Source organism: Myotis daubentonii, chromosome 4 (genome assembly GCF_963259705.1).
Source record: "Myotis daubentonii chromosome 4, mMyoDau2.1, whole genome shotgun sequence".
NCBI classification, from domain to species: domain Eukaryota; kingdom Metazoa; phylum Chordata; class Mammalia; order Chiroptera; family Vespertilionidae; genus Myotis; species Myotis daubentonii.
In genome coordinates this window covers 67741048-67758901 of record NC_081843.1, presented here as the reverse complement: position 1 = coordinate 67758901, position 17854 = coordinate 67741048, and the positions used below count along the sequence as shown (strand labels likewise).

Sequence of the window (17854 nt, the reverse complement as noted above, 5' to 3'; positions counted from 1 at the left end):
ACAATAAAAAATGAGGCATACACAAAAGATTAAATATCATGACATATTTTTTAAGAGCCACTTTTGAGGTAGAGGACAATGGAAGAATATCTTCAAAATTATGAAGAAAAATACTGACAACTTAGACTTACTCTCATGAATAAATGAGCATAAGTATTTAGGCACTTTCAAAACTGAGAAGTCTAAAACTAGTTAGTTACCTCACATGCACACTTTGACAGAAAGTGCCACCAAAACATTTGAACAAACCAGGATAGAGAAAAACACCGAATCCTGGATACTGAAGACTGAACTTGGGAGAAAGGTAAAGGAAATTCCTACAATGACAACAAAAAAAAGTCCCAGGATGACAGTTGTATAGTAGGCCTGAAGAGCAAGCAGCCCAGCTACAAGTCAGAGAACTGAGGTCTCTAAGAAGAGTATCTCCATTTGGGTTAAAAATATGAAACTAATAGAAATTATAAGTGACTCTGTGTAAAATATAATGCTCACACATATATTTACATAGGTATAATAATCACTGAATACTGATTTCAGCAAAAATTGTAAAGTAATGCCCTAGCCAGTTTGGATCAGTGGATAGAGCATCAGCCCCCAGACTAAAGGGTCCTGGGTTAAATTCCCCTCAAGGGTATGTACCTCAGACTGAAGGGTCCGCAGGCTTGTTCCTGGCCCTTTTTTCCAGAGTAGGGGTAGGGAGGGGGACTCTTGGTTTTTAATACAATACTTTTAGTACTTTTTGTCTGTATGAACCATAGATACATATTATTTGATAAAAGTTAACATTTTAGAAAATCCAATCTATATTTTAATAAAGTTTGATCTACAGTGTAACCCTACCCTCACTTTGGAAAAAAGTACATTATATCCTGGAGTTTAATAGAACCTGAAGTTCATACAACTTCACAATGTATAAAGTACATTTGTATGTTCTTACTAATCTTTTTAATCTCATACACTGAGATTATTCCCACATCCTATGAATTAAAATATAGTGAAATGTTAATGATGATTAATATTAACCATCTGTTAGAACTGTTATGCTTGTGAAACACTATCATCATAAAAAACTTAATATTTCAACACAATCTAATCCTTCATTGGGAAAAACCTGAACAGAATAGAACAAATACCCAGAACAGAATAGAACAAATATTTAACCTAATTTATAGAGAAGTAAACAGGCAGCCTTTCTGAGAGTTATAATCTCCCTCCAAAGGAAAAATTCTTGAGTATTTTCCAGCAACAACCCTAATGTGTAACAGCTCATTCCTAGCTGAGAAGTTAAGCAAAGATTTGTTAAACCAATTGAAGTACATTTTGGGATTCTATTTTATAGAATCGTCATCATGTTTCAACTCAAAACTCAACTGCTTATTCCACCAAACTTTTAGAGCAACATGTATTTTACTCCATTTATATGTAAGCCCAAAAAGTAGTACATGGTAGTAGAATAAACAAAAACCTCCTAAAAAGAAAAAAATACTTTTGTTAGCATTACATATATTAGAATACTAGAGGCCTGGTGCACAAATTCGTGCACTGCTGGGGTCTCAGCCTGGCCTGTGCCCTCTCACAATCCGGGACCCCATAGGGGATGTAGTAGTGCACAAAGCAGCAGGCAGCCAGAGAGGAGCCCGTGCCACTCAGCTCATTCCGGCACCGCTGTGCCTGCCGCCTCCGCTGCTTGGTAAGCTGGTTGAGCGGCGCTCCCCCTGTGGGAGTGCACTGACCACCAGGGGGCAGCTCCTGCATTGAGCATCGGCCCCTGGTAGTCAGTGCACGTCTTAGCGATCGGTCAAACGGTCATTTGGTCGTTCAGTCGCTTTGGCTTTTATATATATAATCTCGCTTTCAATTTAAGAGATCGGAGAAATAACTACTGTGGTATCATAGACAACTGTGGTTAACTATACTTTGAGATCACTTGTAAAGACATCCTGTAATAGCTAAGATAGTAGCAAAGTTTCTTGTTGAGCTATTTATCTATCAAATTTTTCTAATTATAACAAATTGTTCTGAAATAAGAAAACAAAATCTTGTTCTGCTCTAATACTATAAATATGCTTATTAGCAGTAAGTTATTCACACAGAAAAATAAACTACAACTGAAATACTATAAAAATGGATTTCAAAATAAAATTTCTCTAAGACTTATTTCCTTTGAATGTTTTTTCATAAATTGTCCACAATTGCCAAGGAAAATAGACTTATTTTTCCATTTTATACATAAATACAACCTGATCATGTAAATAATATTGGATAATATGCCAAAATAAGCCTTCTATATTTACAGATAATGTATAATAAAAAACATTTACTAGGTAAAATCATGGCATTTATCAATTTTTGTCTTAGTGGGAATAATGGGCAAGCACCTTCACTATGAGTAACCTCCCCCCCCATCTTTATCCCTCTATTATTATTTTCATAGATCATTTTGTAGACTTTTATAAAGAATATTGTATTAGTAAACTAGAGGCCTGATACACAAAATTCATGCAAGGGGCTCAGTCCTCACAGACGCAGTGGCTTGCCTCGGCCCTCGTAGCCGTGGTGGCTTGCCTCAGCCCTCGCAGCCCCGGCTTTATCCGGAACATCATTCGGCTGTATGGTCTAATTAGCATATTATGCTTTTATTATTATAGATATTCAAAATTACATATACAAATAGTTATTTTCTTTTTTTTTAATAATTTACCCCCTTATTAATAACCCTTCAGCCCTAGCTGAATGTACTCCCTACTTAAGTGCTAACTTGTTTTGCTTTATATTATAAAATCTCAATCCTTAAACAGAATGTTAGGGGTAAGATAAATTTTTTTCTGCTATATGTAGATATTTTTAAAGTTCTAATTTAATATCAACTTTTTTTGCAATTGGAATTTGGTCATAATTTCTACATGCAAATACAAAAACTACAATGGAAAAGAAACCATGGATAGTTAAAAAGATTACTCAGTAGGACGTATTTTAAATATATTTATCTTCAAGGTGGAAATAAGAGCTTTCAAATGATCAAAAGGCTTAACTTTAGTTCTAAAATGGCAAATTTCTCTCAAATCTAGGATAACAAATAAAATATACTTACAAAGCTACTAATATGTTTTAACCTAATTTGTGTTCACATTGCTGTAAAGACCCAATTCTTGTATTAAGAAAATGTCTTCTGCTCTAGCTGGTTTGGCTCAGTGGATAGAGCTTCGGCCTGCAAACCAAAGGTCCCTGGCTTCAATTCCGGTCATAGGCACGTATCTTGGTTGCAGGCTCCTCCCAGGCCCAGGCCCTGGTAGGGGCACATGTAGGAGGCAACCAATCGATGTGTTTCTCTCACATCAATATTTCTCTGTTTTTCCCTGTGTCTTCCCCTCTCTAAAAAATCAATGGAAAAACATCCTCGAGGATTAAAAAAGAAAAGAAAAAAGTCTTCTGTACCTTAATATTTTGAAATTATTCAAGATATTTTATCAATGCTTTTTTGAGAATGAAAAGGATCAAGCAAGACCATATTCTAAAAAATATTTTGTTGCCAATAGACAAATCAAACAGGTAGTAAACACAGAAATTTAAGAAACACAGAAGTTTCTTAAAATTTATATTATCTTATTGTTTCAATTCAACTAAGTTATGTAACTAAACTTTCATGTAAACTTCCATGTAAATTAAAAGTTTTCTGCACTGTTAAAAAAAAAATCTTGTTTTTGCTACCTAACAATAAAAAAAACACCGTTTTCCCTCCCACATCTATTTTTCCATAAGAAAAGGCAACTAAAATACCCCAAAAAACATACTATGCATTCTCACTGCAAAGAAACCCAGAAACTATACCAAGAATCTGCTATAGTGTATACACTGAAAACTAACAATAAGTACATTGATCCTATGACCTGGCAAGTAAAATCCTTTAAACTGTCTTCCAATGTTAAAAAATGAAACAAAACAACCAAGTTGGATAATTTTTAACTGAAATATTTTGAGATAAAGGTTTAATTAGTATATTTTAGTTAAAAAGAAAAGAAACTTAAAATTCTCTCATAGATAAACTAAAAAGTACTATGCATATGTAAAACTCATCCCTCAAGAAGCTTATAGCCAGCCAGCCTCAACATAGCCCGACTATGGAAGGAAATAATAGCTAAAGGTTTTAAAAAGGGCAATACACAGGCTTTCTTTAAAAATAAAAGGAAGCAAGGAAGCAAACAAGCAAGCAAACAAAAAACCTATTATCTAAACTCCTGGATTAAAATAAAGCACAACAACGAAAGTTTTTCTTCAACTTTCAGATTCTGAAGGAAAATGATAATTTACAAGCTGAAATAAACACTCATACTCAATTATAAACTAATAAACAGAAATATAGCCCTATCTCCCAAGTAAGTTCCCTATATAATGCTAGGTTTCTGATCTGGAAGGTGAATTAATTTGGCAGCATTAATGTCACAGATCTCCAAAAGTTTATAAAAGAAACAAAGCTTTGACACAACATGCTGTATACAAATTTTCAAGACAAGAACCTTGGCTCAGGTTCAATAGCTTTGACTCTGATTCTTTCTCACTAGAGACCTTGATATCTTATGCAGTTCACTTCAGGGTTTAGTGTGTTTTTCTTTGTAATCTAAGACAGACTACTTTTGTAAGTAAGAATACAGTAATTTAGAATATTTTAAGGAATTTAGAAAAAGTGACTTAAGTTTGCTGTCATCTATTTCCTACAGCAAACAAATAGAACATTTAAATTACAGACCTTTAGTTTACAAATCTACATACAAAATTGCACAGTTAACACAGATAACCTTAGAATTTATTTCATTTTAAATCATTCACAACTTTTTGCTTTGTATAAATGTCTGGAAACCAAGAGAAATTAAAATTTTAAAACACACCCTTAAAAACATATATAATAGGGCTTTGTACCTTAAACCATCCACATTGTAAAATACTAGCGCTGTGGAAATGTGACTAATGATCCAGTCCTTTAACCAAATATAATAGAACTACTGAGAAGCTTTATCACTTTGTAGAATAGCTTTCTTCTCACTCAAATTCACGTAATTGATTCAATATTACTCTGTGATACAGCTTATTCATAAGCGAAAGTTCTTTTAAAAAACTGATTGTAGAGTATTTTAATTTTTAGAAGTTTTACTTTCACAACAAAATCTGTTTTCTTCAAAAACCACTTTTACCTTTTTATTTTTCCTTTATTCATAAATAAAAAGTATGCTTCACATTATAATATCAGCAGCATTCCTCCAATGTTTAAGACTTCATGGGCCATCTTCCTAAAAAGACAATTATTACAATGCTCCATCCTCACTGTAAGGCTTTCTTTACCTTCCCACACCACGTAACTTGGCATAAATGGAAGTGGAACACAAAGACTTGGTCAAATAGATGGTTAGAATTACAAATAGGTAGGAGAGTATTTGTTTGGATTTAGAAGATTGGAAGCAGTGTGACAGCTAAGATGCATGTACAACTCAGTTGAAGCAAAAAGTAGAGCGAATGACAAGAGGTGCTCTGTTTTATGTTCCAAGGTTCAAGATTTTAGGGTTATACCTTTAAAAAAGTCATCTCATGATTTTAGAGATTTCAAGGTTTTGTAAAAATTGTAATTGTTGTCATATATAAGTATGTCAAATACAACAAATGGGGGGGGACGGATGGACGGACGACTGGATAACCATGGAAATAAAAATATTTTCTCTATCACTTTTAAGTGAGCCAATTATTTAAGTTATATATGTCTAATTTGGGGACCACTTTAATAAAGGACATTGTGTAGAGAATTTCTGAATCAACTGATGTATCTGTAACTCTGCAATTAAGTGGAGCTATTGTCCTATGTAATCAATGGAGACATGTGTTTGACTAATAAGTAGGCATGCACTACAAGAAAGTAAAGAGGAGCTAGACAGGGGTCACTGCAGCTAGACTGTGTTCATGGGCTATGAAAGGCTTACCAGATATGGTATAACTAAGATGAAAGATAGGCTATAAACAAACTCCTCTTCGGTGTTATTCTGGATATCTGGCATTTGATTCTGATTTCCTGCATGCCATGGAAGACATAGGTCATTCTCTCACATGGTACAAGTTCGAAGAAAAATCAAACACCGAAGCATAGATATGATTCTACTTTCCTACTTCCCTATCCCCTTTGTGTAGGGTCAAAGTTAGCAGAAAATAGCCTGGATTCTAAAGCCCTTCAGCCTTTTCTGTCTTCTCTTGGATGGAGAGACAGGCAGCTACTAGTTTCTGGCAGGGATGCTATTGTTTAGTGGCTTTCACAAGTGCACTACTTAAAACTAAGCAGAGCCAGTTCAGTACTGAAGATTGTGTGGGACCTTTGCTCTCACATTAGGCATTACTGAGTGAAATGAAAGATGAAATTTATTCCCATAAACAATAATTGGAGTAACCAATTAAGTATATTTTTCTAATTTCTTGGTAAGTAGGTATTAAGGGATGTATATACATTAAATAAAACGAAGTATCAAGAATATGCATTTCTATGTAAACATCACCCGGACTAAATGGTATTTTCACAAATATAATACTACAGAATTAAATAGTAATATTTTAAATGCTCCACTTTTTTTTTTTAAAATATATTTTATTGATTTTTTACAGAGTGGAAGGGAGAGGGATAGAGAGCTAGAAACTTCGATGAGAGAGAAACATCGACCAGCTGCCTCCTGCACACCTCCTACTGGGGATGTGCCCGCAACCAAGGTACATGCCCTTGACCGGAATCGAACCTGGGACCTTTCAGTCCGCAGGCCGACGCTCTATCCACAGAGCCAAACCGGTTTGGCTAAATGCTCCACTTTTAACTTGCTCTAGAAATTAGCACAACTGACAACAACTTAATCAGTATTTCTACCCAAAACAATATATACTTGTGAAGATGTTGACTCTTAAGGCTTTGCTCTGGCTCTTTTGTTCTAAATTATACCTAAATCAATCCAAAAAAGTCAAGAGAGAAATAGCACAGTGGTGTTGAATGTCAAATCATATCATATAATTTAAATAAATCCACTTACAGCTTTAAAATCAGGTTAGCAGTCTCTGGTTGAATATAAAAGATGTAAGACATACATTTACACTGCTTATTCCCAAATTCTAACTAAATGAACCATATAAGAAGGAGAGTAAAAATCCCCAAAAGCAAAGAATTGGAAAAAAGGTGACAAGAGAAAAGAGATTTCAACAAAATTTGGAAGACACTAAGTATATAGACAATAACTTTTTTAGGTTTCAGCTTTCTTTGCTATGCTGGATCTACAATAAGGAGGAATCTAGTAAAAAGACAATTCATTCAATTATATATCTGGGAAATCAGGAATTGGAGACAGCAGGTACCTCTGAAGGCAGGGTAGCAGAATGGATGAAAACAGAATGATTGGCTGAATTGGACTTCCCAGATCTTTTCTATTGCCTAGTCATATAGTTTCGATCCGTGGTTGGCAAACTGTGGCTCACAAGGCACATGCGGCTCTTTGGCCCCTTGAGTGTGGCTCTTCCACAAAATACCACGTGCGGACGCACGTACAGTGCGATTGAAACTTTGTGGCCCATGCGCAGAAGTCAGTTTTCGGCGTGGGCGAGTATATTTTGAAGAAGTACTGTTGATATTTGGCTCTGTTTACTAATGAGTTTGCCGACCACTGGTTTAGATGATGGCCCTTCCCCAACTCTGGCACAATCCAGAATAACTAATGTTAAACCAGAAAAGATTGGGCTTGGGAGTACTAGAAATAACTTGGGGTTACAATGAAGAGCTGAAAACAAGGGAGGGTAGTACACAGACTCACATTTAGATTACTACCTGCACACTGAATACTGAGTCTCTAAGCCTTATTCCCCAATCAGCTCCTACAACACTGGTTGTCAGACATTCCCCCAAAGATGAGAAAATGCACAAATCTTTTCTGTAGAAAATGATATGCTCAACAACCTGCAGACACTGGTATTTAGCAGTTCCTCCCAAGAATGCTGCCAGGCCCTGGCTGGATAGCTCAGCTGGTTAGAGCCAAGGTTGCTAGTTCGATCCCTGGTCAGGGCACATACCAGAGTCAACTGATGAATGCATAACTAAGTGAAAAACAAATCAATCTCTCTCAAACCAATAAAGAAAAAAAATTGTTAAGAAAAAAGAGTGCTACCAGGTCTCCAACTGATCCAATAAAAGTCCAACCAATCAATAAGCTCCCGCCACTTACAAAAAACTTCCAATATTTTCATACTACCCTCTTGACTATAAACAGATACTGAAAGTTCATGAGCCATTTGAGAACAACCTATAATGATAAAAGTGTAATATGCTAATTAGACCGGACAGCCAAACGACTTCCAGATGAAGCTGCAGCGATGGGGGCCAAGGCAGAGGTGGTTAGGGGCGATCAGGCAGACAGGTGAGTGATTAGGGGCAATCAGGCAGGCAGGCAGAGGTGGTTAGGGGCCATCAGGCAGGCAGGCGAGTGGTTAGGGGTGATGAGGCTGGCAGGTGAGTGGTTAGGGGTGATGAGGCAGGCAGGCAGGCAAGCAGTCCCAGATTGCGAGAGTGATGTCTGACTGCCAGTTTAGCTATCCCCGGAGGGGTCCCGGATTGCAAGAGGGTGCAGACTGAGCTCAGGGGGCTCCCCCACACCCGTGCATGATTTTCGTGCACCAGGCCTCTAGTCTTTAACATAAATGTGATTAAAACAAAGAGAGAGGGAGACTAAAAACAAACAATGCAAGGCTCAAATTAAAATGTAAAATATATTAATAATCTTAGAAATAAAAAGATATTACACATCCATGACACATGAATGCTATGGAAATGGAACATTCAAAGAAAAAGGTCCCAATAATTTAAAAAGAGTTGACACAAAAATTTCAACAGGATTAAAAGAGAAAATTAAGAGAAAAACAAAAAATATAAAATAAAAGGGGAGATAAGAAAATTAAAGAATCATTCAAAGAAATCAAACATCTGACTAACGAGTTTATAAAAAAAACCCAAACCCCCTGCCCCCAGAAAACACAGAATCTTACCAAAGAGGCAATATAAAGCTATGGATAAAAATAGCAAACTAATCACATCTGCTTACTTTTGTCCTCTCCCCAATCCACACCAAAGTGATGGTAAAAGAATGTTTCTGTTTTTAAATACATCAATACAGTGAATGAACGAAAAAAAAGCACTAAAATTTTGGAATCTAGAAAGCTGGCAGAAAAGTGGTAAATGACGAGACAGAATGAGGAAGCTTAATCAGAAAGCCAAGATGCAATCTGATTTTACTGCAGAACTCCCAGAAAGGATGAGGAAGTGATCAGATCGGGGTAAAAGTGTGAATGAATGTGTGTGTTGGTGGTGGTATTGGGAAAAAAGTGCTACTAAAAGTAGTTACTTTTAAAAATGTAACCAGTTAAGATTTCCTTGCCTGAAAGAAGTCTGGAGATTTACGCTTTGGTGAGGATCTCCGGCCCATCCAGATGATTCAACAAATTGCTTCCCATGTGCTCAGAGCTTCCATTCAGTCTTTTAGTGCCTCACACTTAAACAGGCAAATGTCACCAGATCTCTCTAAGAAGTCTTTAACACAGTGGTTCTCAACCTTCCTAATGCCGTGACCCTTTAATACAGTTCTTCATGTTGTGGTGACCCCCAACCATAAAATTATTTTCGTTGCTACTTCATTAACTATAATTTTGCTACTGTTATGAATCATAATGTAAATACCTGATATGCAGGATGTATTTTCATTGTTACAAATTAAACATAATTAAAGCATAGTGATTAATCACAAAAACAATATGTAATTATATATGTGTTTTCCGATGGTCTTAGGCGAACCCTGTGAAAGGGTTGTTCGACCCCCAAAGGGGTCGCAACCCACAGGTTGAGAACCACTGTTTTAACATGAAAGACAGCAACCAAACCAAACAAGAACAACTTAGAGGGAAAAGATACTTGGCATAAAGAAAATCTTTACAAAATCCATCAGTATCTCAAATAGACACAAGACAATGTAATCATAAAACAAATAGGATTCTACAAACTGGGAGGAGGAGAAACCAAAAAAAGCTCTTGAAAATTAAAAATTACAGCAGAAATTAAAAACTCAACTATAGCACTGGGAAGGTTGAGAAAATCTCCCAGAAAATTATAAAATACATAAAAATGAAAACATAAACACACATATAAGGAAACCAGTCTTAGACAACCAGTCTAGGAGGTAATATAATGCTTAGCTATAAATATTTTCATAGGTGTAACTAAAACCGACTACTGATTTAATAAAAAAACAAAAAAAGTCTGTTTACTTTCTGGAAACAGAAGGAAAGGAAAAAAAGGAGAAAGGTGCAATAATATCTAAAATTAACACTTAACATTATCACTTAACATTTAAACTTATGGAAGAAATCCTAAAAGAGGTAAAGGTGGCTCGACATGAGATTCAGGAAAGGAAAGGCAGGCAACTGGCATCTTTCCTTGAATTTCATTTCTAAACATTTACCTCTACTTTGAAATTTTGTCAATTAAATAAAGAGGATTTCAACAAAGACAACTTCTCTAATGATCTAAATTCTTTTCAAATAAGAGATGTGATCTAATGGTGTTAGCTACAAAAGGAAAACAAATTCATAAGTTGATATTAATGATGTTTTGAAGGATACATTGCAAAAGACAAAACAAGCAGGCACCAAACTAAGCTGATATTCATTTCCTGTGTGGGCTTCATAAAAGTGTAGTAGGCTTCAGTTACTAGATACACAACTGTAGCAGCCACTGTGAAATCCACCAGCCACTGATACTCTGGAAAGTAATGCAATGCTGAAAAATAAAGGTTAAAAAAAATTTTACTTAAACTTTCACAAACAGCTTAGAAGGGTTTATCTATAATTAACTATAAACATACTAGACTTTATTCTATTTGGTGTTTTGCAATGTAAGGATTACAAATATGAGAATTTAAAAATACAGGAAAGAGACCAAGAATGTTGGTATCCAAAACTAAATTTTAGTACCACATAAATGAAATAATTAAAATAAACCTGAAATGATTACCAAAAATTATTTAAATTGTTAAAATATATGATTGCAAAATGAGTTGGTATTTTCTTAGCTGATTAGCTGTATTTTACAGAAGTTATAAATCAAACTTCTTTATAAAGCACCTAATCTATACTTTAGAACAGCGATTTTCAACCTTTTTCATCTCATGGCACATATAAACTAATTACTAAAATAATGCAGCATACCAAAAAAATATATTTTTGCTCATCTGACAAAAAAATATATAATTTTGATTCATTCACATAGGATGGCTATTGTCATGTTGGCTGTTGTTGCTTCTTAATTTGACAATCTAAGGGAAAAGAGGTCAGTGCTCCAGACTAAATAAGTATGGCATGTTTTAAAAATTTTTGCAGCACACTATTTGAAAATCATTGCTTTAGAATACAATCTAATGTAGACTACTACAGCTTTACTTATATTAATTTCTGTGAGGAATGCTAGACTTTATGTTACAGTTATTAATTGCATTAATGGAGGATTAGTAATTTTGAGTTACTGCAGGTTAAAATAATAAATTAATTTACTTTTTAATAAGTTATCTGCTCCTGTAAGAAAAGCTGATGAAATGCCTGTAAATTTTCCATAAAACCACACCATTTCAACAAACTATTCCATTCTTTTTTAAAAAATATATATTTTATTGATCTTTTTACAGAGAGGAAGGGAGAGAGATAGAGAGTTATATACATCAATGGGAAAAAAACACTGATCAGCTGCCTCCTGCACACCCCCTACTGGAGATGTGCCCACAACCAAGGTACATGCCCTTGACCAGAATGGAACCTGGGACCCTTCAGTCTGCAGGCCGATGCTCTATCCACTGAGCCAAACCGGTTAGGGCAAAACTATTACATTCTTAAGGGTTTACATTAAAATTAGCATTCTCTGTAAGTATTTATGATTCCCTCTTCCTTTTCATTTCAGATATTCTGGTTTACTTCTGCCAAAGCATATTCCAAAATATCAACATCATTTTATAGAAGGCCTCCTAAAAATGTGGAAGTAAATCACATGCATAAACATTAGTTTGTATGTTCTCACTGGCACATAATAAAACGACCTACATTGCGTTGGAAAATTTTTAGTGATAAAATGTAATACCTGAGGCTATTTTAAAATCACACTTTTATAGAAAAAGTATTTCAAAAATAGCACTCAAAGTAAGACTTACTTAAAATATCAAAGACAAACTAACCAAACTTACATCATCTCTATGAGGTAATAGCAAAAATTCCAAATCCTTTTATGATTGAGTAAATTTTTTATTTGGTTCAAGTTACTTTAATTGCTTTAGGTTTTTTGGTGTGATGTCTAGCTTCTGAACATCAGTAGAAAAAATTTACCCTAAAGTGGTTGCAGGATTCTTGCCCTCCTTCCCTCTCTAAAATCACCTAGTGAAGCCTTCTGAATTACTTTCTGGAAGAAGGACAGGGAAATGGATGAAACAGATAGACAGTTATCTGTTGTTAATTTGTATTAACAACAACTGAAGTAAGTCTTCTAATTCTCCATGCCTGCCCACGCGCACATAAGGTTACCTCCAGGGAACTTAACAGCAAACAGCCAAGTGACATTCAAATGTTCTTATGCTCCTTAAGAGGAACTTCCAATGAATATATAATACTAATTGAGAGATACTTTTAAGATAGTTATTCAGGCATCAATAAGATATACATTCAGCAAAAGTACAAATTATACATATTTGCTATATATTTAATCCAAGTATTATATTCTTCCTTTTGTATCAATAATATAATTATATACCTCACCTTTTCATATGATACTGAAATAGAGAGAAAATTTAAGAGTTTATCAAGTCCAGTAATTTCCATGAAGCTCCTGAGTACCTAAAGTTCAGGTAAAAAACTCTCTACTTTTTACCTACACACACAAACATGCATTCACAAATAAATACATCAGTATAAACATAAATAAAACATCTCCCTGTTATTTTGATGAAGTGAAATGCTCTTGATATTTTGTGGCCAGTTGTTAAACTAGTAATATTTGTAATTAGTTTGTACAAGTAAACAAACCATTGATTAATCTGTGTGCTGAAGCCACATTACGCTAATTTCAATTTTTAAGTTCATTAATAGCCTAGTTCTCACTGACTGCTTCTGCCACATTCAGTGCGTAATCCTAGTCAAGTTATTTAACCTCTACCTAATGATGATTGTTGTTTTTTAAACTTTGGTAAGAGTTATGTACCTCACAGAATGTGAAGATGAGTTAATACAGGTAAAGCACTTACAACAATGGCTGATAAATATGGAATTTTAAGCTGCTATTAAAGCTAATTAGCTGATAATTATTTGATAAATGTTAGTTATTGGTAAAAGTGATAAAGTCTATACTAGAAACCGGAATATGCATATATATTCTTGCATTTATACATGTGTGTGAACATTTTATATAAGTAAGGGTACACACAGGATAGTAAAACTAATGTGACAATAAAAGAAGCCAAAGTGCTTTTAAATGTTTTAAATTATGCATGAAAAACAGTATAGAAGAAAAAAGGATAACATAACCAGTCTTAATGCTACTAGACAACTGACTTAAATTATTTCTCATTGACATTTTTGGGTCCTAGGACACCCTTTCCACATATAGACATAAAATCTTTGTAGATGTAGAATCAACTTTCAAATGTATTGAAGCCACTTTAAATCACAAAATAATTCTAAATTTCATAGATGCTAGATGAATTTGAAGGTTTTTCTGGGATGGCAAGATTTAACACAAAAGCAGGGCCTAATTATTACATAATGATACTTTTATTAAACACTACCAAAATTATTTTTTTTAAAAACACAGGTTGCCCAGCTGGTATTGCTCAGTGGTTGAGCACTGACCAATGAACCAGGAGGTCACAGTTTAATTCCTGGTCAGAGCACACGCCTAGGTTGCAGGCTCGATCCCCAGTAGGGGGTGTGCAGAAGGCAGCAGATCAATGATTCATTCTCATCATTCATTTTTCTCTTTGTCCCTCTCTGAAATCAATGAAAAGTATATTTTAAAAAAAAACACCCAAACACATTATTTTAACTCCTCACGTAATATAAACCACTACTTCTCAAACCTACTCAAAAATCAGAACCACTCTGAACATTTTAAAAAAAATACAAATTCCCAGGATCCACTTTATATTTACTGCATCTCCAACAGTAGACATGAGAATTCTTTATTTTTAAAGAGCTGCTCAAGTGATTCTGAGGTACAGTCAGGTGTGAAAACCAGTGTTCTGAATATCACATTAGATGACTTTCTCTTCTAGGATTGAAATAATTTCTTTTTAAATTTGTTATCACCATGGTTATTATATAATTACTAGAGGCCAAGTGCACGAATTTGTGCACGGGTGGGGTCTCTCGAGGTGGCCTGCGGGGATTGGGCCCCAGATCACGCAGCCTGCCTGGCACCCCGCCCTGGCCTGGCGCTGCCCCCTCATCTGCTCCACCATCCCGCCATGGTCCTGCTCTAGTTGGGGCCCATCGGGGCCTGCAATGCCTCCACTGCCACCCCCTGCCAGCGCCACGTGGCCGACACCTGCCACGTTCCACGCCACCCCCTGGTGGTCAGCTCATGTCATAGCAAGAGGTCAAATTCCCGGTTAAACAATTTGCGTATTAGGCTTTTATTATGTAGGGTAAACACTTGACACACACAGGAAAAAACTGAATGACTTATTCAGAGATACCCAATGGGTAAAAAGTAAATCTTGAAGAAGTAAAATGTTCTACTCCTAATCCAGTTTATTATTCTAAAATCACTTTCTTTTCTACTCCATGTGAGCATAAAGTTGCATTACTGCAAATACAGGTAATTAATACAAATATACAAATGTATTGAATATATTTTTTATTGATTTCAGAGAGGGAGAGAGGGAGAGAGAGATAGAAACATCAATGATGAGAGCGAACTGGTTGCCTCCTGCACACCCCACACTGGGGATCGAGCCCACAACCCAGGTATGTGCCCTCAGCCAGAATGAACCTGGGACCCTTTAGTCCACAAGCGAATGCTGTATCCACTAAGCCAAACTGGCTAGGGCTACAAATGCATTTTTGCAAGCCACAATATAAGAAACAGACTAGGATAGATGGCAAAAAGTCTAGAATTTGAAATAATGAACACTGATCTCAGCATGAACTAAAAAAAATGTGTAACAAACTTGTATAAGTCAGCCTCTGCTAAAAAATGGGAAAAAATAATGCTTACTATAAGTTAGGTGAAAAGAGAAATTCAATTCAAATGAAGTCATTTTGAGCTTCTAAGTTCTGAGAAAGATTTCATATTTTGAATAATTAACTTAGTGATTAGAAAAACATACAAAAAGTCTAGCCACAACAGATAAAGGTACTTTTACTAGCATAATATAAAACTGAGATTTACAGAATACTTTGCCCAAGATTTCCCTTACCAAAGGTATCCACTTCTGTAACTGACTTTGTTTCTAGATGGAGGTCAATATCCTTTGGAATGGTTAGTGGTTTATTTTCAATGTGACCATTATATTTCCTACAAAAATCAGACAAGTGAAACAAGAAAACAAGTTACCTACATTGTTATCCAAGTTTTGTATCAAACCAATTACAAATGCAGTTTGAAATTTCAGTGAAAAAGAAGCAGAACTTTTAATAACTCATCAAAATGAAGGTAAGGTACTCAAAAGAAGTTTTTAAAAGGGGGACTATAAAATATGAATGTAAATTATTATGTGAAAATACAGATTGTCAGGAAAAGACACATTAGTGATGGGAATAAAATCTTAATTGCTAGTTTAGCATTTCACCCCATTTCTCCTACAGTCTCCTGGAGATTTAAAGACAACCTAACATCTTTTTTAGGGACAAAGGAAAAGCAAGTGAAGACAAAATACATTTCTCATTGTAATTAAACATGTATACACACACACATATATATAAGCAGATCTGTAGCTATAAACATGTCAGAGCAAAAGAAATATATTAAGACTTATGTGCATGAGAAACATGAAAGGCCAACTCAGATGCTTTTACTAAGAATCACAAAAGGAGGCAACCACAGAATTCTTCAGGTGCACACAAATATAATTTTTAAAGCTATATATTAAAAGTAATAAACTAAGTTTCAGTAACATTAATTACAATACCAAGAAACAATTTTGCATTTATTCTCAAATAAGTATAAACTAGGAAAATCTCAGTAAAAATATTAATTCATGTCAATAAATCAAATAATGATTGCTGCCAGGAACAAAATGTCATTTAGTGTACTTTTTAAAAAAATATATATTTTATTGATTTTTTACAGAGAGGAAGGGAGAGGGATAGAGAGTTAGAAACATCGATGAGAGAGAAACATTGATCAGCTACCTCCTGCACACCCCCTACTGGGGATGTGCCCGCAACCAAGGTACATGCCCTTGACCGGAATCGAACCTGGGACCTTTCAGTCCCCAAGCCGACGCTCTATCCACTGAGCCAAACCGGTTATGGCTAGTGTACTTTTTTGTAAATGTAAAGCATTTCAACATACAAAAACTACCGTAAAAATAATAAAATTATTGATTATAAAGCATACAATAAGAATTAAATGTTTGTAAAACAAATACTATATTACATAACTAAATTTTACAAATGTTGGACATGGTAGCTATGAATAGGTAGATATGGAACAGTTAAAAAGAAATGTAGAGTGGGGCAGGCTGGGAGACGACAATGGGGTGAAAGGGGACATATGTAATACTTTCAACAATAAAGAATTAAAAAAAAAAAGAAATGCAGAAACTAAAAAAACCTGGATTAAAATCCTGACTCTTAGTAGGGTTATGGGAACTTGCTCAACTCATTTAACCTCTCTGATCAACAACTTACTCATAGGTAAAATATAAATTAAAATAATAACATATTGCCGAAACCGGTTTGGCTCAGTGGATAGAGCGTCGGCCTGCGGACTGAAAGGTCCCAGGTTCGATTCCGGTCAAGGGCATGTATGTTGGTTGTGGGCACATCCCCAGTAGGAGTTGTGCAGGAGGCAGCTGATCGATGTTTCTCTCTCATCAATGTTTCTAACTCTCTATCTCTCTCCCTTCCTCTCTGTAAAAAATCAATAAAATATATTTAAAAAAAAATAATAATAACATATATTCAGGATTGTGTAGATTAAGTTAAACTGTTTAAAAATTCTTTGGCAATTATAATATTAAGCAGGAATATTTTTTTAAAAATAACTATTGAAATTCAGAGAAGGAGGGTTACACTTAATCTTCTAATGAGCTTCAAGGTTTATTTGTAATTATAAGTGAAAAAGAGAATGGTAGTGAGATAAGAAAAGACAATTTTTTCAAATTTCCAATTACAAGCAAAATAATCATTAATATTTACAGAATTTTTAGCCCGGCTGGTGTGCTCAGTGGTTGACTATCGACCTATGAACCAAAAGGTCCCCAATTTGATTCCTGGTTAGTGAACATGCCCAGGGTTGTGGGCTCAATCCCTGGTGGGGGGCATGCAGGATGCAGCCAATCAAATTTAGATCTCTATCCCTCTCCCTTCCTCTCTCTCTAAAATCAATAAAGATATATTTAAAACAATAAAAAATAATTTTTAAATTTGGTGACAGTTTGTTCTCACTGACATTTTATAACATTAGAATAAGTTTCAAGTCGTAAGAAGTCCTCCCCATCCCCAACTGAGGAATCTAAAACTAAGGCCCATTCAGAAAGGCTAATTAACAAACACTTTCTTTGAGAATGCTATTTAAATGGAGATATAAAATTTTCAAGCTGAAAGGATC

At 35.1% G+C, this 17854-nt stretch overlaps 1 protein-coding gene across 2 annotated transcripts in view; it reads right to left on the bottom strand.

Annotated features, from left to right (window-relative positions):
- Positions 1–17854, bottom strand: part of TMEM161B (transmembrane protein 161B) — a 69745-nt gene that overhangs the window by 23281 nt on the left and 28610 nt on the right. The window contains exons 4-5 of one of the 2 annotated variants that reach the window (XM_059694143.1): positions 15498–15595; positions 10669–10825 (exon numbers count right to left, since the gene is read on the bottom strand). In XM_059694143.1, coding sequence (XP_059550126.1) covers positions 10669–10825; positions 15498–15595 — 255 coding nt within the window. Of the gene's footprint in view, positions 1–10668; positions 10826–15497; positions 15596–17854 lie in introns of those variants that run through there. The other variant, XM_059694144.1, reaches the window with a different exon arrangement.